We start from the raw sequence: 26,060 nt of genomic DNA, 5'->3' as shown, positions 1-26,060 counted from the left end.
TTAGATAGAGTTTTTGACCGAATTTTGTGGAACAAACACAATTTTCAACTTTCTGCCTGCTATTTCTGCAGCCGACCACATGAATGAAGTCCTTTGTTATTCGGTGAATCGTCCATCTGTTTTTGTATGCATAGCTACCAGCTGGTAATATATTCAACATTATGGTCTACTCACTAGCATGTAGAAATCTAATTTTAAATAGGAATGGATTTAAATCACCCATGAAAGGAACGTGCTGTTGATTGTAATAGCAAATGCTATTGTTCATTTAGGATACATGCTACCCAGTGACTTTTTAAAACCTCCTTCTATCACAGTAAAATAGCAATCTGCAATAAATTCAATGTAATGAAATGCTCCATGCTGCTTATAACTTAACACACTATAAAAATAGATTAAATATTACAATATAAAATTAAAGACATGGCTGAACATTTTTATATAAAGGATAAAGCAGGTATTTTAGAGGATTTTAACTATGTTGAATAAAACTGTAAATCATATACTTTTCAGTCAAGAAAACAGTACGTTCTAAGGAAAATGGTTATTCAGATTCCATTTTCATCCATAGTTAGATTGTAATCATTCCTTTATTATAAAGCACTGTTTGGCCAAAAATTGGAGGCATAACTTTTCTTGAACTTCACAAGCAGAATGATATTGAGCAGTCAGTGTATTTAATATTGGCCATCTAAAAAATAATAATGTCCAGTTAATGCAATGAATCTACCCCAAGGCAGAATTTGTTGTAGACAATCAGCCAGTCAGAGCGTGAATTAGGAGGATTATGTTCATATTTTGGTACTATATTGTTCATAAGATGTTTACATTTAGAAGAAGTTGTATTGATTTTTTTGAACGTAGAAGTGACAAGAGACCTTTCGGCCTTATCAGGTCTTGACAAGTTCCTGCTTTTTGCTCGAAGGACGGACATCCGTCGCATCAGCTTTGACACTGAGGACAAGTCTGATGATGTCATTCCACTGGCTGACGTGCGCAGTGCTGTTGCGCTTGACTGGGACGCCAAAGGGGAATACATCTATTGGACAGATGTTACCACCGACTCTATCAACAGGGCTAAGTGGGATGGAACAAAGCAGGAGGTATGTCTGTGTCTCTCCATAGGTGATAAGATGGTGGCCAGGTATGTTTGTAATGGTACCACACAAAGAACAAAAACATATTGTAGTTAAACATTTCATCATTTTAATGCAAGCTCCTACATCTAAAGGCATTTCCACATAGTAGGAGAGTCTAGGACCAGAAGGCACAACTTCAGAATAGAAGGATGTCCCTTTAGAGATGAGGATGAATTTCTTTAGTGTGAACGTGATGAATCTGTGTAATTCATTGCCACAGACAGCTGTGGCGACCAAGTCATTGGGTCTATATAATGTGGAGGTTGATAGGTTCTTGACTAGTAAGGTTATGGGAGGAAGGCATGAGGATGAAGCTGAAGAGGAAAATAAATCAGCCAGAATTGAATGGCAGAGCAGACTCGATGAGCTAAACAGCCAAATTCTGCTCCTGTATCTTATAAGTTTATAACTGATAACTCTAATTTAAGGTAAGCAAATATTAAATGCTGTTACTTATTTAAGAAGAAGATATACAAATTGTGAATGTGATTAGAATTATGTGGTAGCCCTTAATTAATATGTTTGACGGCATGTTCCGTTTATGGTAGAATTATATATAGATGTTTCATGAAATTAATGATTTTTTTTTCAAATTTTCAATTTGGCCCAAGCATTAAAGACTGGGTAATATATCCGAGGTCCATTCTATGAGTTGTTAAGCAAGGAGTCTAATTTATTGCTATCCTGCTGAAGTTTCTTAAAGATTTCTTTGATCTCTGTCTGACTGAAAATTTTGTCAATTTTCTTCCAGGCAGTAGTGGATACCAGTCTGGAGAGCCCTGCAGGGCTTGCAGTTGACTGGGTGACAAACAAGCTTTACTGGACAGATGCAGGTACCCAATGGATAAAGTGATTTTATTGATGCTTTTGTACTGTTATGATATGACAAGGTGGAACTATCTCATGAACTATAAGCGAAGGAGTATTGACATCCATCTTACTACTCTAGGTATAGTATTTTAAAACCATAATCTGCACCACTTTGGTTGCTGGTGGTTTAATAGTTAGAATTTTCAATAGTTAATACTTTTCTTTGAACTAATTTGAGATTTAGTGTGAAATATATTTTGTTCATGGAGCAAAATGTAGATTCGATCAAATGGTCTATTTTTGAGTGATAAGTAATTTTGAACCGTATGGCACAATGAATAACATTTCCAACACCAGAATAAAAAAAAAGTGTTACAATATAGGAGACCATTCAGCCCATTGAGTCTATATCAGCTCCTGCTGGATCAGTCCAATCAATTCAATTCCTCCATTATTTTCACCAACTAATTTGTGAAAACAGTGAAGGACTAGGATTATTATCTGCCCAGTGGATTAATTATATTTATTCCTCCTTGTTACAAAGAAGACTTATTTTTAATTTTTCATCCCCTTTTCAATTTAGGAACTGACAGAATTGAAGCCTCAAATTTAGATGGTACCATGCGAACAGTCCTCATCTGGGAGAACCTGGACAGACCCAGAGACATTGTGGTGGATCCTATTGGAGGGTTGGTTTTACTAGAGTTGTTTGCTAATTGAACTGTTGTTCTTGCGACGATACATGCCCTATACATATATATATATATAGTAAAATGATTAGAATTCTATGGTCCATTTATCTAATGGCTCATCTAAGTGCAGAATATTTGGTCATTAAGTTTGAGCTTGTGATGGGAATTTCTAAGCTACCCTACGCCAGCTTACTTTGATGTGGAGTGCTTACGCTTATGTGGTCATTTTTATTAAAATGTAAAATGCCTCAGTTAACATCTCAGTTAAATGCACACATTGCAGCTGGTCTGTAATTGCAGGAATTGCGTACTGATAACTTGCTATTTTGATCATGTGAAGGTACATGTATTGGACAGACTGGGGAGCCAGTCCAAAGATTGAACGTGCAGGGCTGGATTCTTCTGAACGGATTGTAATCATTTCTTCCAATCTCACCTGGCCCAATGGCTTAGCGGTAGACTATGGCACAGAGAGACTGTACTGGGCTGATGCAGGCATGAAGACTATCGAGTATGCCAACCTCAATGGAACTGCAAGAAGGGTATGGGAATATCATTCTCTATTTAACATTAATTGCCACACTTCAATCATCTAGGATTGAAATATTTGGCTGAATTTTCTGCAGAAATGGGAGCAGTTCTTTGTAAAATATCAGACGTTAGCCACTTAAACTGCGGAAATTGGAGACTTCCGCACAGATGCAGAAGTCCCAAGCTTCCTAACAGTTGATCGGCAGGGATTTCCTTATTGGTGTTCTGTTGCTGTAGTCTGGCAGCAGAGCAAGCAAATCTGTAGTTTCTAATTACTTTTGCTGGGAATTCTGCCCACTGAGCCTGTGCTAAGTTAGGCATGGCTCGAGAAGAGCAAACTTGTTCATTTGAAAGAAGAAGTTTGCTTGCAAGGAACCAGCTAAACTAGGTAAATTTTATGCTAATTGTTTTATTTCATATATTTAATTGTTAGGGTTATTTTCCAATGGTTATAAGTGATTTTCTTATTAAAAATTGTATGTTGAATTTTGAATGTTAAATATGTTCAGAAACCATAAAGTGGTTCAGCCCGAGAGTGTGATTCTAACTGTCATCAGGGCATCAGCAGCCAGCTACTTTGAACTTTGAACTGGTAGGCAACTTGCAGCAAGAGTCTCTCTCGCTGAACTCACCCTAAGGGTGGTTTTAACAGGCTGCCATCCATGGTAGTCAGCTCCCTTCAACAGTGGATGTTTTGGGTTATTAAATTTTGTGATTGCTCATTTATGGCTGGTAATTATTGTATCTTATCCTAAGTAGTTACGATGAATGCTAATAGAATGCAATTACTTCTTCAGGATGCTAAAGGCAGCAACGAGTTATCCTGCTCTCTGGGATGTCAGAAAGCATTTACTATCTAGTTGCAAATGCCGGACAACTCACTGGTTGGAAATGTATTGAGGCTAATGATGTTTTAATTTTCAAGTTACACTGCCTGCTCAAAGTAACAGATACTCCATACTGATGTAAGCTTTCTTTCATGTCCATTGCATACCTAACATTTATGAAATGCTCTTCTAGGTCCTGATCGGCAGCCAGCTGCCTCACCCTTTCGGATTGACTATACATAATGATAAAATCTATTGGACTGACTGGCAATCAAAAAGCATTCAGAGTGCGGATAAAAACAGTGGCCTGGGACGTGTGATTCTGCGAGAAAACCTAGAAAACTTAATGGATATTCATATGTTCCATAGGCATCGAACACCAGGTAATGGGGAGAGAGTCTGAAATCTGAGTTGTTTGTGATTTATTGAAAGTTATCATGTATTTAAAAAGGATAAATGGAGCGCACTGTCTCTCATTCTACAGTAATTATTGTAAAAGATTTATGTTTGATTTGTTTACAGTGGCTACCATGTGTAAATTAAACAATGGTGGTTGCAGTCACCTCTGTCTTCTCGCTCCATTGCCTAAGGCTTACAGCTGTGCGTGCCCCACAGGCATTAATCTCCTTGCAGACGGAAAGACATGTGCACCTGGTAAGATATAACTCCTCCATTATGATGTGAAACAATATTTCAAATGACTATAAGCTGTTTTGGACTCTGAACTTTTTCTCCAGGAAAGGATAGCTCAAGAAAATTGTCAGAAGTTAAACTAACTTGCATCTCTTTTGTCTATCACTTCATAACAGGACGAAGGGTGTCGACCCAAAACATCGACTGTACTTTTTCCCATAGATGCTGCCTAGCCTGCTGAATTCCTGCAGCATTTTATGTGTGTTCCTGTAACTTAAAAGTTTACATTTTTAAATAAAAACAAAATGGTGGAAGCATTCAGCAGCTCAAGCAGCATCTGTGGCGGGGGCTCTTAACCTTTCTTATGCCATGCACCCCTTTAGCAGTCCAATGAAGCCTCTGGACCCCTTCTCAGAATAATATATTTATATAAAATAAAATACATCGGGTTATAAAAGAAACCAATTATATTGAAATACAATTAACAAAAAAACTGATGTGATATAGTAATATGTGTTTCTTTATGAATGCATTAAATAACAAGACTACACATTTAAAATATAGGGAAGCTAAAATTATGTTTTAGTTTTTAAAGACATATCAGTGTGAAGACTGTTGCTGCTTAGCTTGAACAAGAACATTAAACTGTTGGGTGGTCTTTGACAAAGCAACACGCATGTCATGCTGGAATCCAATCACAGGGCTGCCCGATAGTTGGCCAGCTACGTCGCATGAGCTTCTGCGGACAGGAAGACTGCGATCACGTTCAGTCTCGCAGTGGTCTAATAACTCCCGTAATTTCAAAGTTGTGATGAGCATGCCATCAATGATATTTTGAGATATTTGTAACAAAACTGTAAAATGATATGAAAATATCTATGATTTCTATTGGTGACAAATTCACAGGTACTGCTCATACTACTGTGGCTTGATGCCTACATTCATAGTTGAAAGAAATGCTAAATTTTAGTTGGAGCTAGTGAAAATAACAATGTAATTTTTTCCCATCCAAGCTCACAGATGCCTTGAGGCATCTGTGGACCTTAGATTATGAACTCTTGATCAACGGAGAGAGGGTTAATGTTTCAAGTGAAAGATCCTTCATCAAACCCTTCATTTATTCGATAAATGTTTCCAGCATTTTCTGATATTTATTTCAATTTTGCCATCATCTGCAGTTTTACGTTACGAAATTATTCTGTAAGCCAAACTGCATCCGAACTGTTATGTGAGTTTATAGTTGTTTAATTCTGCTGTTCTAAAACATTAGAGTGATATATTTGTATGACGTGAATAGAGTACCCTTTATTTCAAGTTGGGGCAGAAATGATCTCCTCCAAAATTGCCATGAGTATGTAAGTGAGCAGAACAAGTTATTCAGAAAGCAAAGGCATCCTGCTCTCTAAAGGGTAACATCAAGATTTTGCTTAAGTAATCTTTAGTCAAGTGAAGTTTATTGTCATTTAACTACATGCAAGTATATAACATATATAACCATATTATGTACACAGAAATGAGACAATGTTTCTTTGAACCAGGGTGTAAAGCACAGTAGTACACATAACACATGATAACTTGTGAAGATAAGGATAAAATATACAGATAATCACACATAAATAATAAACTAAAATGCATTAATAAATATGGTAAGGGACAGAACAGACTAACCAGTGACACTTCTAATGATTGAGCAGATGATTTAATCATTTAGGAATGATCCTTCTCAGCTCTCTGCATAGTATAATATTTTCATAATTTCCTATGTATTTCTTTAGGTATGACCAGCTTCCTTATATTCGCGCGGAGAACAGATATCCGAATGGTGTCGCTTGATATTCCTTACTTTGCTGATGTGGTGGTGCCTGTGAATGGAACAATGAAAAATACAATTGCAATTGGAGTTGATCCTAAAGAAGGTGATTGATTATTCATATAAAGAAAAGCTTTGTTTGACGTTTTACACAACATAAATGTTCTTTCGCCTCCCAATGATTTAATTAAGTACTCATCTGACATAAGCTACCGATAAGTACAATGAATTTGTAAAACCAATGTTCAGCTTTTATTGTAGATTAGTAATTCCATGTTTTTAAAAAAAATTTTGTTGAGATACAAAACAGAATAGGTCGTTCTTTTCATTTAAGCCCAGCAATCCCCCGATTTAATCCTAGACCAATAATTTTTTACAATGATCGATTAACCTACCAACTGGTGCATCTGTGGATCATGGGAGGAAACTGGGGCACCTGGAGGAGACCCACGCGATCTTGGGGAGAACATACCAACTTCTTACAGGGAGCAGCAGGAATTGAACCTGGGCCACCTGTCCTGTAACGCGTTATGCTAACCACTACACTACAGTGCCACCCCTTAATGTGCCATGATCTCTCAAATTTGGCAGTGATTGAACATGAAAAATTTATTGGGTGTGGAGCAATTTACTAATGAGGAATGTGATCATTATTGTACCGCTAATCCAAGGAAGTATCTTTGACGCTGTTTCAAAACATGAAAAAAAATCTGGTAAAATTGCTGTAATTTCACTTGCATTTGAAAGCAATTGTTTTTTCTGGCAAGTTCTCCTATTGCCCTTACACATTTAGTTGAGCATCCCTTTGGGTGAAGAAAACTTCTGAAAAGCTCATATTTTAAACACGTCACAAATTAATCTTTCCTCCGAATATCTTTTCATTTTAGGAAAGGTGTACTGGTCAGACAGCACTCTGAATAAAATTAGCAGAGCCAACTTGAATGGATCACAGCAAGAAGATATTGTAACCACAGGTGAGAAATCAGAGATGATTGGCACATTGTTTCAAGAACTCCTTTGCGCAGTGGGAGACCCTTGGAACAGTGCTAAACAAACAGTTGAAGAAAATCAGTGTAGCCATGGGGTTAATCAAGCACAATCCAGTCCATTGCTTTCAAGGGAACCACAGTAGTACTGCATCTTTAATTTCTCCAGAAATAATAATCACATATTAAGTGTATCTATAAAATAATGATGATCAGCTCCAATATTTGTGCTGCTTGTAACCAGAATGGATATTTGTTTGTACAAAGTTTCAAATCATGTTAGCCTATTTTATAGCAGGCTTGTGTATAGTTCTATTTCTATTAAAAGCAAACTATTATATCAAAATAAAAATTAGATTTCTTCAGTAGAATAAATGTACCACTGTAAAAGAACGTATTGAAATATTCATTAGCTGCAAATTCCATTGATGATGCTTTGTTTTTCAAGGATTAATGACCACTGATGGACTGGCAGTGGATGCGACCGGCCGAAAAATATACTGGACTGATACAGGGACCAATAGGATTGAGGTTGCTAATTTGGATGGAACAATGAGAAAAGTTCTGATCTGGCAGAATTTGGACAGTCCAAGAGCCATTGCTCTTCATCATGAGAAAGGGTGAGTGGAGAGGTCACAGCAGACTGTGATGATAAATTGTTTAATGATTTTAGTTTTACTGGATTCCATGACTTGTATATCACAGGCAATTCTTTCTAAATATTACCCAATATTTATTGAAACTAAGCACATTAATAAAATGACTTAATAATTTTTATAATTGCTCCTTTAGCATCTATTGGCTCATGTTCTCTAAGCAGGAAGTCTAAGCAAATGTTTACTATCAATGATGTCATTTTGCTTTGACAGCAGCTTTGCCTCACTTGAACAGTCAAGTTGCATGTATCAGGTTTGTTATCAGTCACGTATGTCATGAAAATTTCTTGCTTAGTAGCGGCAGTGCAGTATGTTCATATGACATTGGTGATCATGGTCTTTCTGTGACCATGAATATTCTTGGCAAATGTTTCTACAGATAGTTTGTCATTGCCTTCTTCCAGGCAGTGTCTTTACAAGGCAGGTGACCCCAGCCATTATCAACACTTCATAGATTGTCTGCCTGGTGTCGGTGATCTCATAACCAGGACGTGATATAAGATCATAAGATATAAAAGCAGAATTAGACTATTTGGCCCATCAGGTCTGCTCCACCACTTCATCATGGTTGATCCATTTCCCTGTCACCCTAATCTCCAGCCTTCTCGCTATATCCCTTCAGGCCCTGACCAATCAAGAATCCATCAACCTCTGACTTAAATATACTTAAAGACTTGGCCTCCACAGCTGTCTGTGGCAAATAATTCCACAGATTCACCACTTTCTGGCTAAAGAAATTCCTCCTCATCTCTGTTCTAAAAGGACACCCCTTTATTCTGAGGCTGTGTCCTCTGGTCTTAGATTCTCCAGCCTTAGGAAATATCATCTCCACATCCACTGTATCAAGGCCTTTCACCATTCAATAGATTTCAATGAGGTCACCCCTCATTCTTCTGAATTCCAGCAAATCCAGGCCCAGAGCCAAGAAAATCTCTTCATATGACAAGCCATTCATTCAATCCTGGAATCAGCTGCTCCTACAACCTGCTCCCAAAGCTTCAGTGACCTTGATCGGGTGCCAAGGAGGTGCGACACTTTGTTCTCGGGTGACCTGCTGGCGAGCGGATGGAACGAGTGCCTGACACCCTCTGTGGTAGAGACATATCTCCGCCCTGATATCCTAGCAGTACAGTGCAATAAGTTAAAAATTACTGTAAATTACAATATATAAGTAGTGCAAAAATAAAAGGGTAATATTCATAGGTTCATGGACTGTCCCAAAAGCTGTTGGTGGAGGTGAAGAAGCATTGCGTGTATGTATTCAGGCTTCTGTACCTCCTCACTGATGGTAGTAATAAGAAGGGAGAACATCCTGGGTGATGCGATCCTCAATGATGGATTCTGCCTTTTTGAGGCATCGCCTTTTAAAGATGTCCTGGGTCCTGGGGTGACTAGTGACATGATGGAGCTGGCTGATTTTACAACCTTCTGCCATTTTTTCCAATCCTGTGTATTGGCCCCTCCATACCAGACAGTAATGCAACCAGTCAGAATGCTCTCTGTGGTACATCTGCAGAAGATTGCTAGAGTCTTTGGTAACATACAAAATCTCCTCAAACTCCTCAAGCAAAATAGCTACTATACAAAGTAGGGTCTTCGTTTGGAAGACTTGCCTCCTGTTGAATATGATTTTAGTGAATGGAATCAATATCTTCTGTCAGATATACTTAGAAACAATATAGTGGAACTGGGAAAGATGTGGTTCACAGCTAGCTATAGGGAACTTCCTGCTAGCTGTGGAACCAGATACACACCTTATCTGGTCCTTCAGCTGTATACCAACCATGACATTGAGCCTCAAATTCGACTGAAATGTTAGGTTTGATGGTGACATTTTAGTTTTCTTAACTGCATATTGATATACTAAATTAATTATTCTACGACTAATTTCAGTTGTTCTAAATTTGTCTAAGTGTCAGAAAAAAGATGGCTTTGAGAGCATGGACTTTGACAAGAGTAACACATTCAAAATAGTGGAGGTCAGGCGGTATCTATGGAAATGAATAAACGTTCAACTTTTTGGTTGAGCCCCTTCATCAGCACTGGAAAGGAAAGGGGAAGAAGCCAAAATAAGAAGATGGGGGAGGGAATGAGTACAAGCTAGAAGGAGATAGGTGAAGCCAGGTTGGGTGGAGGACAGGCATGGTAAGAAACTGGGAGGTGATAAGTGAAAAAGGTAAAGGGCCGGAGAAGAAAGAAGCTGATAGGACAGGAGAGTGGAGCAAGGAAAAAAGGGAAAGAGGAGGGGCATCAGGTGAAGGTGATGGACAGATTAAGCAAAGAGAAGAGTTAAGAGGGGATCCAGAGTAGGAAATAGAAGAAGAGGGAAGATGGAGGGGAAATAATTACCAGAAATTAGAGAGATGGATATTAATGCCATCAGGTTGGAGGCTAACCAGATGGAATATGAAATGTTGCTCCTCCAACCTAAGAGTGGTCTCATTGTGGCGGTCGAAAAGGTCATGAACTGACGTTTTAGAATGGGAATGGGGATTGGAATTAAAATGTCTGGCCACAAGGAAATCCTGTTTTTTGTGGATGAAGCAAAGGTGCTTGACAGAGTGGGCCCTCAACCGGGTCCCATCAATGTAGAGGAGGCTGCGTTGGGAACACTGGATACAGCAGACAAACCCAGCAGAATCATGGGTAAATTGTTGCCTTAACTGGAAGATCTTTTTGGGGCCCTAATCGAAGGTTAGGGAGGAGGGGAATGTGTAGGTGTAGCAATTCTGCTTACAGGGATAGGTGCTGGGAAAAAATTAGTGGGGAGGGACAAAGGGACAAGGGAATCACAGAGGGAGCAATCCCTGCAGAAAGCAGAGAGTCGGGGTGGAGGACGTAAAGAAGTGTTTGGTGATAGGATCCCATTGTATATGATGGAAGTTGTGGAGAATCTTTACCTTCTCCCCACTCTCTGCTTTGTGCAGCAATTGCTCCCTCTGCCTTGACCACTTTGTTGAGCACCTTTGCTCCATCTGCACGAAGCAGGATTTTCCAGTGGCCAATCATTTTAATTCCAATCCCCATTCTCATTCTGCCATGTTTCCTCTTCCCCCTTCCCTCTTCTTCCATCCCCCATTCTGGTTCCCTCTTACCTCTTCTCTTCTCCTCATTTGGTTATTGCCTCTCCTGGTGCCTCTCCTCTTTCCCTTTCTCCAATGGTCAATTGTCCTTTCAGATTCTTTCTTCTCCAGTCACTTACCCTTTCCACCTATCACCTCACAGCTTCTTAATTTAATCGTGCCTCATCCACTCACCTGGCTTCACCTATCATCTTCTCGATGTATTCCTTCCTTCCCTCCAATCTTCTTTTTCTGGCTTCTTCCCCCTTCTTTTGCAGTCCTGATAAAGGGACTCAGCCCAAAACGTCAACTGTTAATAATTTCCATGGATGCTACCTGACCTGCTGAGTTCCTCCAGCATCTTGTGTGTGTTACTCTGAACTTCCGGCATCCGCAGAATCTCTTCTGTTTTTGGAATTCGGCAATGAGCCACAAGATGCAGATGAGGAAAAAGATTTTAACAAGTCTTGTAAGAAAGACAATGGAAATGGGGAGAGAATTTTGTGTTGTATTTGTTGTATGTCCTTAACATTGAAGCCAAGGCTGACAAAGGTAGAGTAAAATCAGGATTTCCCAAGAAAATAGATCTGGAAAGCACAGTTATTTTGGAGAGTTTGATGCCTTTGGATGGTGACAGCCAGTGGGTAGGAATTTTTAAAGTCTAACTGCTGCTTGGCTGGGAGAAGTTGGGCCATTAGCCATAAGGAATGACTGAACAGGATCTAAGTGCAAGACAGGGAACAGGAAGTTTTGGTTTGCTTTAACTTTAAAGGTAGAAACTGGACAGCCAATCTAGAATCGCTTGGAGCATTCAGTTGCCTTTACATAACTCAACATCGTGGGTTTTGCAAACATGCTGAAAGGTAGATTTGGAACAATAATGAACCCCAAAGCATCAGGCAGCTGATTACATACTTCTGAAGTATGGTGTAGGGAGGCATGGCTGCTAATGTGTGCACAGTAAGGTCCACAATCAGTTATCGGACCTTTGATAGATTAATTTTGGCCAGGAACTCTGGAGTATCTCTACGTCCAATTGAGAGATCATAGAGAAGTTCAGCTCATGATCTCATCTGAAAGACAACACATCTGATAGTCTAGCACTGTGTTAACACTGCACTAGGATATTAACTAACTTGCATGCTCAAGATCTGGTCTGGGTAGCTCAAGTGGCACTGATCAGTATTAACGCAGGTTGGCTTAACGGCTTGGCCACCGACAAAATGGGTTCCTGGCTCCTCTGGGCAGATGTGTATACTATTTGTGCTAGAGTATTCAGAAATTCAAAAAAACTTTATTCAAAGGTTCAAAAAACTTTATTGTCATTCTAACCGTACATCAGCTCTGCAGGGCAGAATGAGACAGCGTTTCCCAGGAGCAGTGCAATCATAACATAACAAACGCAACACTAAATAATAAACATAACAATAAATAGTAAAACACAACAGTCACATGTCAGTTAAAATCAGTTATAAGTGTCCAGTGCAAGTTAAAAGTGTCCAAAGCAGAGTCAGGTAGAGCAGCTATTTAGCAGTCTGACTGCCTGTGGGAGGAAGCTGTTTAGTAGCCTTGTGGTTTTAGTTTTGATGCTCCTGTAACATTTGCCTGATGGCAGAAGAACAAACAGTTCATGGAGAGGGTGTGAGGGGTCTTTAATGATGTACCGTGTCTTCTGGAGGCATCGACTCTGAAAGGGGTCTTGGACAGAAGGTAGGGAGACCCCGATAACCTTTGATGTACACCTTTGATATACTGGTGGAACTGTGACATTTCTTGAAATTATATCCATTATGATTTTCAATATTTTCTCCAAATGGGTATTTCTTCACTTTGGGAATTTCAAAATTGACGTTGCTACTGATTTCATGTGGCATCAGCATAGGATTTTATCAAGGGAAGAATATTCTTGTTTGAAGCAATAACCTTTGGCTCAAACTAAAAAGTGGTATCACTAAAGAGAACAACAATATCAATCTCTGTAAAGTACTTAGGCATACTCTGCAAATGAATAAGAAACCAGAAATCAGTTTTTCAAATTGATCTGTTCTTTTCTATTTTAATTTGCATTAAATTATTGTTGGCTGCTAACTTATCAGCCTCTGACGTTAACATTGCTGCTAGTCAAAGGGTAAATTTTTCAAAATGTGCTTCTTTAAGATGAGAAAAATATCATTGCCTTATTCTTATGCTTGTGTCGATGTTATTTATTCCTAGATACATGTATTGGACAGACTGGGGAGAACATGCCAAGTTAGAACGTGCTGCGATGGATGGATCAGACAGAATGATTCTCATCAATAGTAACCTGGGCTGGCCTAATGGTCTGGCGATTGACAAAGTGGGGTCTAGGCTTCTTTGGGCTGATGCGCACACTGAGGTACAGTTGTTCCGTCTGAGAATCTAGTTGGTCAGTGATGTGCTGATTTGATGTACCAGATGTGATATTTCTTAAAACTAGATCTCCCGCTATTCTCAATTTTTCTCCTCAATTGGTAGATCGTGTTTTGTGGATTTCAAAGGCTATGTTTCTGCCAAAACTGTGGTATGAAAATAGAAGATTGTTAAAAGATGGGTATTAACCTTTTCCCAAAAGATTGATTTAGCTTAGAATTCTGAACACAAGACAGGACTATGTCCAGTGATTCTTGTGTTTGGCTTTTTTTTTGTTTAAAGAATATAAGAAGAACGATAGTTTATGATTATTTTAATCATGTTCCTTAGCGTATTGAAGCAGCAGACCTGAATGGTGCTAATCGCCGAACTCTAGTCACACCTGTCCAGCATCCTTATGGCCTGACTCTGCTTGGTCATCACATTTATTGGACAGATTGGCAGACTCGAAGCATCCAACGAGCTGACAAGGACACAGGCGGCAACATGATTACAGTGCGAGGCAACTTGCCAGGGCTAATGGACATTCAAGCAGTTGACCGTGTTCAGCCTGTCGGTATGTTCTGGTTTGTACAATGATGTTGCTGACAGGGTTTTTCCCTCATGGGAAATCTAGCACTAGGGGCCATTGTTCTAAAAGGAGGAATCATCTGTTTCAGACCAAAATGAGGAGGCATAGTTGTGAGTCTTTGGAATTCTTGAACCCTGAGGCTTGCAGAGACTGAGTCATTGAATATATTAAGGACCATAAGACATACGAGCAGAATTAGACCACGCGGCCTATCAAGTTTTCTGCACAATTCCATCATGGCTGATTTATTATCTCTCTCAACTCTATTCTTTTGCCTACTCCCCATGAACTTTGACACTATGTCTAACCAAGAACCTAAACCTCTGCTGGTGGCGCAGTGGCTTCAGCGCCGGACTCCGGAGCGAAGGCTCCCGAGTTCGAATCCAAGTCGGGCCACCCCCAAGCACGCTTTCCATCTGTGCCGGGTTGAGCGTCGAGCTCGCCACTCGGCCTCATAAAAAACAAGGGTCGAGTCAGGAACATTCATATCATGACCTGGTTAATCCGAAAGGAGACCAATCCTGACTACGTACCAGACAAGAATGGCTGACTGTCTGGTGCGACATGCTAGGAGGGAAGGAAGGAACCTCTGCTTTAAACATACCCAATGACTTGGCCTCCACAACCGTCCATGGCAACAAATTCCACAAACTAACTCTCTGGCTAAAGAAATTCCTTCTCATCTCTGTCAGAAATGGACATCACTGTATTCTGAGGCCGTGTCCTCTGGTTCTAGACTCCCATGCTATAGGATATATAACATGAAAAGAAGTTCCAGTACTGACCCCTGCGGAGCACCACTTGTCGCAGGCAGCCAACCAGAATAGGGCCCCTTTAATCCTACTCTTTGCCTCTTGCCCATCAGCCCATCTTCTATCCATGCTGGTATCTTAACTGTACCACCATGGGTTCTTATCTTGTTAAGCAACTTCATATACAGCACTTTATCAAAGGCCTTATGAAAACCAAGTTAACAATATCCACCAACTCTCCTTTGTCTCAAATTCCTCAAAAGAATTCCAACTAATTTGTCAGCAAGATTTCCCCTTAAGGAAACTACTCTAACTGGCCTAACTTAACTATGCATCTCCAAGTACCCCAGAAATTCTTGCTCCAATGTCTTCTCAACCACTGAAGTCAGGCTAACTGTCCTATAATTTCCTTTTTTCTGCATTTCTCCTTTGTTAAAGAGTGGACTGACATTTTCAATTTTCCTGTCCTCTGGAACCATTCCAGAACCTAATGATTCTTGAAAGATAAATACTAATGCCTCCACAATCTCTTCAGCTTTCAGAACCCCAGGGAGTAGTCCGTCTGGTCCAGGTAACTTATCTATCTTCAGACCTTTCAGCTTTCTAAGCTCCTTCTCCTTGGTAATAGAAACTATAGCACATTCACTTATGCCCCCGATACACTCAAATTTCTGGCATATTGCTGGTGTCTTCCACAGTGAAGACTAATGCAGTCTTAATGAATTGAAAACTTTTAAGTACATCCGCCATTTCTTTACCCCCCGATACTACATCTCCAGTGGTCCAATTTGCACTCTCACCTCTCTTTTACGCTTTATATATCTGAAAAAAACTTTTGGTATCCTCTTTGACTTTTTGGCTAGCTTACCTTAATATTTCAGCTTTTTTCTCCTTACGTTTTTTTTTGTTGCCTTCTGTTAGTTTTTAAGAGCTTCCTAATCATCTAACTTCTCACAAATTTTTGCCATAGTATATGTCCTCTCTTTTGTTTTTAAGCTCTCTTAGACTTCCCTGGTCATGCATGGTCGTCACCTACTCTCTAGTCTCAAAGTCATGCAGCACAGAAGCAGGCCCAATGCATACGTAACAAACAAAATGCCTATTTAAGCTAGTCTCATTTTCCAGTGTTTGGCCCATCTCCCTCTAAACCAGGGGTTCCCAGTGCTTTATGCCATTAAGCAAGGTGTCCGTGGACCCAGGTTGCTCTAAGCTCCAGTATCAAGTTGGGCAGCTTGTTTATAGGAGAGTCAAAAGATACAGGGAACAGGCAGTAAAGATGTCAAGATCCGATTACTCATGATGGCAGAGAAGGCTTAAGGAGTCATTTAGCCTACTTCCACTCCAATCCCGTGAGTTCCTCTGGGCAGGAGTGGAAATTCATGTTTGGACAGCCTCCAAACTCATGGCATGAGCATAGATTTCTTGAACTTTTGGTAATTGCTTCTCCCCCCTCCTTCACCATTTCCCATTCCCATTTTCCTCTCACCTTATCTCCTTACCTGCCTGTCACCTCCTGGTGCTCCCCCCCCCTTCCTTCCATGGCCTTCTGTCCTCTCCTTTCTGATTCCCCCTTTATCTCTTTCACCAATTGACTTCCCAGATCACCCCTCCCTCTCTCCCAGATTCACCTATCACCTACTACCTTGTACTTCTTCCTCCTCTCCCTCTCCCTCCCTTCTCTGCCTTCTCATCTCTTTTCTCCAGTCCTGATGAAAGGTTTCGGCCCGAAACATTGACTGTTTACTCTTTTCCATAGATGCTGCCTGGCCTGCTGAGTTCCTCCAGCATTTTGTATGTGCTGCTTTGAGTTCCAGTATTTGCAGATTTTCTCTTGTTTATGGAAATTCACAACTAGAATACATAGATAATAAAGAAAATTTCCATACATAACACATTTTTAAACTAGGAACATCTTAAATACCATTGTTGCATTTTATCACACTTTGATGCCACCATTGTAGAAAAGTCAGAGCCACTGATTTCTGTGAGCCTTAGAGGAGCGTGCATATCCCTTTTGTCTCACTAGTGATCCCATTCTGACCCTCCAGTACCATCACCCACTTCCTTTTCTTATGCACATATTGTATCTCCTGGGTCATGCCCCCAACATCTGAGCTCAGGTTCTGGTTGGGCCCCAGCAGCAGATCAAGGAGCACTGAAGCTCAGCACGGAGTATCAGAATATAAGGACATAAGATTTTGGATCAGGAGTAGGCTATCAGGCCCTTCAAGCCTGCTCCGCCATTCAATAAGATCATGGCTTATCTGGCCATGGATTCCTCTCCTTTTCCTGCTTCCCTTTTTCCCATAACCCATAATTCTCCTACAATGCAAAAATCTGTCTAGCCTTGTCTTAGATATATTTACTGAGGTAGCCTCCACTGCTTTATCGGGCAGAGAATTCCACAGATTTACCAGTTTCTGAGAAAAGCAGTGTCTCTTCGTCTCCGTCCTAAATCTACTCCCATAAATCTTAAGGCTATGTTCCCTAGTTCTAGTACTCATTGATCTATTGCTGGGATCTAACCATGATCCTGATTGTTTTTTGTGTGAGCATGTCAGACAGGCAGAGCCTGTGAAAGGCTCTTCTGAACAGAATCAAAGCTTTATTTGGAGAAACAGCAATTGTTAGTGGCAACTTTGAAGGATTTGACATCTTTTATTGAAAATGATTGAATTATCCCAAAGGTGAAATTTAACCACTGAGGGTTAAAATGGCAGACCTGTGTTTATTTTTGAACAGTGTAATTTATTTTGAATTATTCATTGCCTCAAATTGAGTTACTTTAGAAGAGCATATTGAATGCTCGAATTGGTTTATCTTAAACATACTCATACTTGAGATTATAAAACTGCACTCTGTTTAGGAGATTTCACTTTGTCCTTTTTGTGAAAGAGTTTTTGTTTTCTCTGCAGGTTTTAACAAGTGTAGCGTCAGGAATGGAGGCTGCAGTCACCTCTGCCTCCCTCGTCCTAGTGATATCACCTGTGCATGTCCAACAGGAATCAAAATGAAGCCTGATGGCAGAACTTGCGACAATGCCCCTGAGACCTATCTGCTGTTCTCCAGCCGTGGCAGTATCCGGCGGATCTCTCTGGATACAACAGACTACACTGATGTATACGTTCCCGTTCCTGAACTGCATAACGTCATTTCTCTGGATTATGACAGTGTGGAAATGAAGGTGTATTATACAGATGTCTTCCTGGATGTCATCAGGTAAGGGCACAACAATGTCTAACTAGCCAAGTATTTTGTCATCTGATAAACTGTTCATAAATGACTGGTGAATGACTATTTGCTGACATCTGCACCCATGATTCCTAAATGTGAATAGAAATGAATAGGAAGATGGGAAGTATTGTGCCAACTGAAGCTCATTTGAAGTGCACATGCCCTGGATCAGAAAGTTATGCATCACTCCACACTCCAAGCAGTGGTGAAGACAGCGACATCAAATGTAAGGTTGAATCATGAGCTGTCCTCTCAGACTGGGATCAAAGATCCCATGCATTATTTCGAAGGAGCAGGGAAATTATTTTTGGTTTCCTGAACAATATCCCTGAGTCAAACTTTCTAAAGCAGATTATCTGGTACCATGAGAGCTTGCAAAATGCTGTTGGCATTACAACCATGGCTATTATTCCTCTGTTTGTAAAATGGTTTGGGACTTTGTGAAAGGAGTTCTGGAGATAGCTATTTGATGAATGCTTTCTTGTTACCATGAAAAAATCCATGATTTTTCTGAGGAAGTTCTTGGGAACTGAAGCTGGCAGCTTGCCCCTCAAAGAGGAAAAACAACTTGACATGTAGGAAATTCATTCAACGCAGTAAAATGGAGATCTTGAAAACTGATCATTAGAAGGTGGAAATTGTGTACAGGTCAGGCAGCATCCTTGAAGAGACAAACCATTAATGTTTTAGGCTACTGATACTTCATCAGAAATCCTCTGGCAGGTTATTGATCTGAAGCATTAATCCCATTTCTGTCTTCTTAGATGTTACCCAAATTGCCGAGTAACTCACCATTTTTCTGATTTTTATTCTGGATTCTTTGAATCCTACGTGAACGTGGTTGTTGAATTGCTTTGGTTGAGGTTGTCTACTGCTCAGAATCCTATACCCATGGTCAGAGAAACAGTAAAACAACACGAGATGGCCAACCTGTGCTCAGTGATACAGAGTTCTAGAAAGCATGGAAAGCCATACTCACAGAATTAGAGGTTGGCCACTGACATTGCTGTGACATCTTATTGTGTGAGTACAGTATGCATTTCATGAGCTTTATCTGTGAATAGCTGTCTGGTAAGTCTGTTCCAGTCTCAGGATTGATCTTCATTTGACTTCAGCTTAGGGAGGATTGACATCTATGTAAAAGGGGAAGGCAGATAGGATTCTAGCTTCTGGTAACAACTGAAGTAGAAAATATGGACGCTCCATTCAAAAAAATAAAGAGCGCTATTCTTTATTTTGAGCATATGAGCTCCAACACAACATAAATCCTGTTTTCCTAGCATTCAAACTAACAAAAGGAAATTGACTGAGAATCCTACAAGGATTCTTGATCAATTTAAACCTGCTTGTTTTTCCTGAACACGAAATTCTGCAGATTCTGGCAATCCAGAGAAGCACACACAAAATGCCTGAAGGAACACAGCAAGCTCAGTGTCAGTGGAGAGGAATAAATAGTCAACATTTCAGCCACGGTCCTTCATCAGGACTGGAATGGGGCGGGTGTGGGGGAAGAAGCCAGAATAAGAAAGTGGGGGTCTTTTTTTTTTCCTATGTAGTCCTGAGAGCCAGGAAACCATTCCCCCCTTCCCTGGCACACTCAGAAAACTTGCACTAATGTGGCAGGAAGAAAGGCCTCCTCTCTTTTACAGAATTCATATATGGCTGTCAGGCCATCAGAGTTGCCACTTGGCAGCTATGCTCAGAATTGAGATTTCCATGTACAATTCGGTCACTCAAAGCTGCCAATCACTGTTGTAAGCTCCTGTAGCAAGGAGTCATGACAGAAAATGGACCATAAGAGAGAAAGGCATTTCAGTAATGGAATGCAGCTGACCAAGTATTAAAATACTCACAGGGTGATGAGAGTGAATCGGATGCAAGTAGTTTGACAATGAGTATTAAATGTTGTCTTCAAAAACTTTTATTAGTTAATGGAAATGACAATTTTGATTGTTATTATCCATCAAGCATGACTATTAATTACAACGCTATGTTGTAATAACTTTAAAAACAAGTCAGCAACACATCCACTTTCCAGAGAATGGGAAATATTGAGAAGCAGCCAATATCCTTGACCTTTAATTATATCCCAACACCTGGTTTTAAAAACACATTGCAATGGACTTCAAGATGATTTATGCAATTACATCTTAGGTGTGTTTAAATAATCACACAGTCATGGAGCTATACAGCATTGACTCAGGACTTTCATCCCGCCACATTCACACTGACCTTTAATCCCATCTTCAGTGATCTCATTTATCCACATTTAACCCTGTATCATTCTATCCCTTGTCTAGTAATCTAGGAAATTAGCAGTTGTGTCTGATAGCATCACCTTCCCTGGTATCATGCTCTGGATATCAGCAATTCTCTGTGTAATAAATCTTACCCCGTTAGATCCCCTTTAAAATTATTTCCTCTCACCTTAAACCTATGGCTTCCCAATACGATGGAGAAAGGATTCATAGTATCTTGCTGTCATGATTTTACTTTCCTATATAAGATCGCCCCTTCTTTGCTCCAGGGAAAACAAGCCCAGTCTATCTGATCAACTAAAGTCCATTACCAAAGTCCTGCAATCCATGCCTCATCCTGGTGAATCTCCCCTTCATATTTCTTATCTATTTATATAATTTTTGCATCTCGCTAAACACTTAATATCAAGAATTGATCAATATGTGTGAGCACGTGACCAAGTGGTTAAGGTATTGGACTAGCTACCTGAAGGTCGTGAGTTTGAGCCCCAACCGAGGGAACGTGTTGTGTCCTTGAGCAAGGCACTTAATCACACGTTGCTCTGCGACGACACTGGTGCCAAGCTGTATGGGTCCCAATGCCCTTCCCTTGGACAACATTGGTGTCATGAAGAAGGGAGACTTGCAGCATGGGCAACTGCTGGTCTTCCATACAACCTTGCCCAGGCCTGCGCCCTGGAGAGTGAAGACTTTCCAGGCGCAGATCCATGGTCTCGCAAGACTAATGGGTGATCAATATGTAGCTGAGGATTACTGGGAAGAAGCAGGAAAGTGGAGGCAAGGCAAAGATGAGATCTGGTCCTATCTTACTGAATGATGCACTGGGCTCAAGCAGCTGTATGATATATCTTTTACCCTTTTTTATGTTGTGTGTTACTGATAATGACTGGAGGAGCTGGAGTCCAGTAAGTCCCTCTGACTATTTATTTGCAAATTAATTATCCCATTTGAAGCATTTCAGTTTACACTTTTTAAATACTCGTCTTTATGAACTCTGCTTTTTTTGTTTAACAGAAGTGCAAACCTCAATGGCAGTGGCATGGAGACTGTGATTAGCCAGGGTCTAAAAACAACTGATGGCTTGGCCATTGACTGGGTAGCAAGGAACCTGTATTGGACAGACACAGGCAGAAACACTATTGAAGTGTCTTGGCTCGATGGAACCTGTCGCAAGGTGCTAATCAACAACAGCCTGGATGAGCCGAGGGCAATTGCTGTATTTCCCAGGAAAGGGTAAGCTCATCTTTTTCAGAGAATGGGGACCCACTGATGTACTAGCTCTTAATTGATACGTTATGTCATGTTCCATATTTCCATTCTGAAATTACAGCTGTCAACCTTCTGACAGCCAATAACTGTCAAGATTCTCTTCAGTGAAGAATATATTGAGCACAAGCCATTTCTGGAAGTGTTTGCATTGTGCACCCAGTGGCCATATTACCAGGTACACCTGTACACCGTGTTAATACAAATAAATAATCAGCCAATCATGTGACAGCAACTCAATGCATGTAAACATGGTAAAGAGTTTCAGTTGTTGTTCAGACCAAACTTCAGAATGGTGAAGAAATGTGATCTAAATGACCCTGATCATGGAATAGTTGTTATTGCCAGACAGAGTGGTTTGAGTATCTCAGAAACTGCTGATCTCCAGGGTTTTCACGCACAATAGGGTCTCTAGAGTTTAAAGAGAATGGTGCAAAAAATTTAAAAAAAAACATTCAGTGAGCAGAAGCCTCTGTGGGCAAAAATGCCTTGTTAATGAGCAAGACCGGAGGAGATTGACCAGACTGTTTCAAGCTCTCAAGAAGGGTGACGATAACTCAGATAACTGCACATTGCAGTAGTGGGGTGCAGGAGAGCATCTCTGAATGCACAGCATGTTGAACCTTGAAGCAGATGGACCACAGCAGCAGAAGACCACACCAGTTTCCATTCCTGTGGTACACTCAGTACACTCCTGAATCGAATAATGTGGCTACTGAGTGGATATCACTGTTGAGGAGCTATAAAGTACCTCAACTTTTTTCTAAATGTGTTGATTTGCTAATCAATTCCCCTGTTTGCCTCCATCCCAGTAACATCGAAGGTGACAGACATTGGACTTAGACTGAATCAGATGTAGAAGCATTTGACTTGACTCAAATTTAGCAAAGGTTATAATGGGTTATTGATGGGGCTAAGTGGAGAGTCAATGTTTCTGGTCGGGACCCTTCTTCATGACTGGAATGAAAGAGAGGAGCTATCCAATGTAGAAAGGTGGGGGGGGGAAGTTGGGGGCCAAGAGCAGGCAGATGAGAGATGGATCCAGGAGAAGTTGATGATAAGCATGTGATAGTTGAAAGTGACAGAAGTCTGAAGAAGATGGAATCTGATAAGAGAGGACACTGGATGTAGAATAAAGGGAAGGAGGTATGTGTGGGTGATAGGTGAATGGAGAGCATGGGGGAAGAGAAAGAGATAGTGTGATGGAGTCAGCGCAACCAGGAAAAAAAAATGCCAGTAAGAGTGTTTTCTGTAAATTAGAGAAAGTGATATTCATGCCGTCAGCATGGAGACTCCCAAGGTGGAATATGAGGTATCGTTCCTCCAGTCGCATGTATCCTCAACTTGGCAGTGGAGGCAGCCATGGACAAACACGTTGTGGCAATGGGACGTGGAATTACAATGGCTGGCCACAGGAAGATCCTGGTGGGTAAAATGGGGAGTTGAATTAAAATGATTGGCCACCATCTGGTGATACTAAGGGTCTCACTTTTCTGATCCTACTCACCCCCATTACCCTATCTCTTTCCTCTTCACCTTCTCCACCTGCTCATCACCCACATACTCCTCCCACTGGTTCCCCTCCCCTCCAGCTTCCAATTATTCCAAATCCACCATCCTTTCCTATCAGATTCCATCATCTTTATCCCTTTGTCACTTCCACATGTCACCTCCCAGCTGCTCGCATCACTCTCATTACACCCTCAAATGAATATCTCCCCACCTCAGCTGGAACCACTTATATTCATGTCAACTCTTGCTCCACCCCTTCCCTCCAACTTTTTATATTGGCTACCTCCTTATTTTCATTCCGGACCTGATGAAGGGTGGAATGTCGATTTTCCTTCATCAATGCCACCTGACCCGCCCAGTTCCTTCAGCACTCTAGTGAGTTGCTCCAGATTTCCAGCATTTTGCAAACTGTTGTATCTCCTTTGTAAGGGATTAGGCCAGGACTAATTGTATTTAAAAGAGAAACAATCATAAAAGATATTGGACTTTTCCTGGGATGCTCCAATGCCAGCTTCAAAGTAAGGACATACAGTACTGTGTAATAGTCTTAGGCACATACTTGTATATAGCTAGACTTTTGCACAGAACTGTAGTAATTTTAAATATAGCACTTATGCAAAAGAACTAAACGACACTTTTCATGACATGTGAGTAATGATAAAGCTGATTCTTGATATGGGCCTCTAGTGTGGACTGAGAGTGGGAAGGGGTAGGGAGACGGGCATCATGGTTGGGAAAAGGGGAAGGGAGAGCGTAGGGAGCAGGAAGCAGTAGAGAGGCATTTTGTAATGATTTATAAACCAATCATATGTCATCAAAGAACCTTGTTTGGTGTCTCGGGGCTGGGTGTGTTTGCACCATGCCAACTGTTATCATTGGCATTCCTCTACCACCTGTCCTACACCACCCCTGCAGCACTCCATCCTCACCATTCCTAGCATCCTGCCAGATTTACAAACTTGCTCTCCACTCCACGTTGAGAACTACAGTACTATGCAAAATGTCTTGGGCTGAGTTTAGTTTTGAGATTATTTTCGATTATTTGAAAGGGTAAGGCCGCTGTGTTAAAAATGGGTTAGTGCTAAAATGCAGCATTAATCTTACTGTTTGCTTTAATGGATCAATAAGAGACATGAACTGTGGATATTCTTGGCAGTGTGTATCTTTGTAAGAAATATATGACATTATTGAATGAAACACAATAAAGTCATGTTTCTTGTGATAATGCATCTGTTTGCTGAGTCTGTGACTGTGGAATTAAATGTTCCTGTGAAATGAGTCAATCCAATATAAAAATGTAAATATTATTCTGATGTTCTTTGAGGTATCTCTTCTGGACAGACTGGGGAAATCTTGCCAAAATAGAGCGTGCACAGCTGGATGGAACAGACCGCGAAGTCCTAATCAACACAGATCTGGGTTGGCCTAATGGCCTAACCTTGGATTATGACACAAGAAGGTGAGCTGAGTAAAAATAAGGTTTGAATGGGCCATTGGAAGATTGATGTAAAATGGGCTGGAGGGAGCAGAAACTTAATTAGCTAGTTTAGGTTATGAAACAATGCTTTATTCTACCCTGGCTCTTTGCCAGTATTCTACTCTAGCAGCCAGTTAAGATTTCCCTGAGCCATTCAGTGTGTGAAGTAATTAGCACGATATGATGGTCCTTGAATTCCTCATTTGCATAAAATTATCCAGAAGATAATTCAGTGTGACGTGAAAAGTCTTATTGAATAACTTTCATGCTGGAGCTGTGTTGCTGGTGTAATATCTCATTGATGTTAAATTTGGGATTACATGGGACGTCACTTCCTTCCTGATTATGGACATGAATTTGATCTGAACTGTTATTCTTGGCAGGATCTACTGGGTGGATGCTCACTTAGATAGAATAGAAAGTTGTGATTTAAATGGGAAACTTCGGCAAGTTCTGATTGGCCAAGTCACACACCCCTTTGCCTTAACTCAGGTAAGAAATACTTTATTTAAGCCTTTGTACATTCAAAGACTCAGAATAGTGACGCTGAGGACAACAGAATATATATACACACTATGACTGTTGCATCAATGTACTGCAGGCTTTGAAGTGCTTGTGGCAAGTAACCTTTCATGCAGAGAGTGTCAAACCAGCTGTCTTTCATGTCAATAACATTGCCATTGCCAATGTCCATTATAATCTTCTGGGGGGTGGGGTTGCCAGCAGTGCCCTCCTGTGTGGACCTTTGTATTTGAAAAGAGAGTTCTTTCTCCCATTTGACATCAGTATGGGACATTAACATCATAGTGTAAAGCCATGAGATGTCTTCAAGTTGGGGCTAGGTATCCGCAGGACTGCCAGAACTCATTAAAAGGAGTGACTAGTGATATAATAGCCCAGTTTACCCTCCTGCACTATGGAGATTATGGTGGCCAACACCTAAGAACTCAATTACTATCACTCCGCTCTACAGACTCCTCCTCACCTATTTGCCACCCCAGACCCAGCCCACTCCCACCGAGGATCAAACTGTTCATCAGGGACTACTTACCACCTTTCATGTATTCATTGTAAGGGCCTTGTTGGCAAAGCCAGCATGTGATTTCCATCCCTAATTGCCCTCAGAAGGTTCTCAGGAAGCCTGACTGACATCTTTGGTGCAGCAATTGTATGGAAGGCGTTCAGTCAGTTGAAATCTGAATCATTTATATTATCAGCAATTTGAATTCTCATCCTTGTTTGAATGACAAGTCATCACAGATTAATTATGAAGTACTGCCAGTCAGATATTTGGGATTTTAGAAATAGTTATATCAACGTGCTGAAATAATGTAATGCATTGGTAGAGGTAGTAATCAGCAATATATAATTATTAATTTAATGGTTGTATTTTGTTGATTTATCTAGAATAACGCAGTTATTTTTTAGAACGTTTTGGAATGAATATGAGTCG

The 26,060-nt window shown here is 40.5% G+C and overlaps 1 protein-coding gene across 4 annotated transcripts in view; it reads left to right on the top strand.

The window, feature by feature from the left end:
- lrp4 (low density lipoprotein receptor-related protein 4) overlaps nt 1–26,060 on the top strand; it is a 457,879-nt gene that overhangs the window by 396,172 nt on the left and 35,647 nt on the right. For all 4 annotated transcript variants that reach the window (XM_063061778.1, XM_063061777.1, XM_063061776.1 and 1 more), the window contains exons 17-31: nt 895–1,103; nt 1,891–1,972; nt 2,533–2,638; nt 2,982–3,183; nt 4,193–4,382; nt 4,522–4,653; nt 6,408–6,548; nt 7,330–7,416; nt 7,877–8,048; nt 13,361–13,523; nt 13,868–14,093; nt 17,776–18,079; nt 21,367–21,585; nt 24,455–24,589; nt 24,991–25,099. In XM_063061778.1, coding sequence (XP_062917848.1) covers nt 895–1,103; nt 1,891–1,972; nt 2,533–2,638; nt 2,982–3,183; nt 4,193–4,382; nt 4,522–4,653; nt 6,408–6,548; nt 7,330–7,416; nt 7,877–8,048; nt 13,361–13,523; nt 13,868–14,093; nt 17,776–18,079; nt 21,367–21,585; nt 24,455–24,589; nt 24,991–25,099 — 2,477 coding nt within the window. The remainder of the gene's footprint in view (nt 1–894; nt 1,104–1,890; nt 1,973–2,532; nt 2,639–2,981; nt 3,184–4,192; nt 4,383–4,521; nt 4,654–6,407; nt 6,549–7,329; nt 7,417–7,876; nt 8,049–13,360; nt 13,524–13,867; nt 14,094–17,775; nt 18,080–21,366; nt 21,586–24,454; nt 24,590–24,990; nt 25,100–26,060) is intronic.

Source organism: Mobula hypostoma, chromosome 11 (genome assembly GCF_963921235.1).
Source record: "Mobula hypostoma chromosome 11, sMobHyp1.1, whole genome shotgun sequence".
Classification (NCBI taxonomy): domain Eukaryota; kingdom Metazoa; phylum Chordata; class Chondrichthyes; order Myliobatiformes; family Myliobatidae; genus Mobula; species Mobula hypostoma.
Note: the sequence above shows the minus strand (reverse complement) of the source record. Positions and strands in the feature narration are given on the sequence as shown.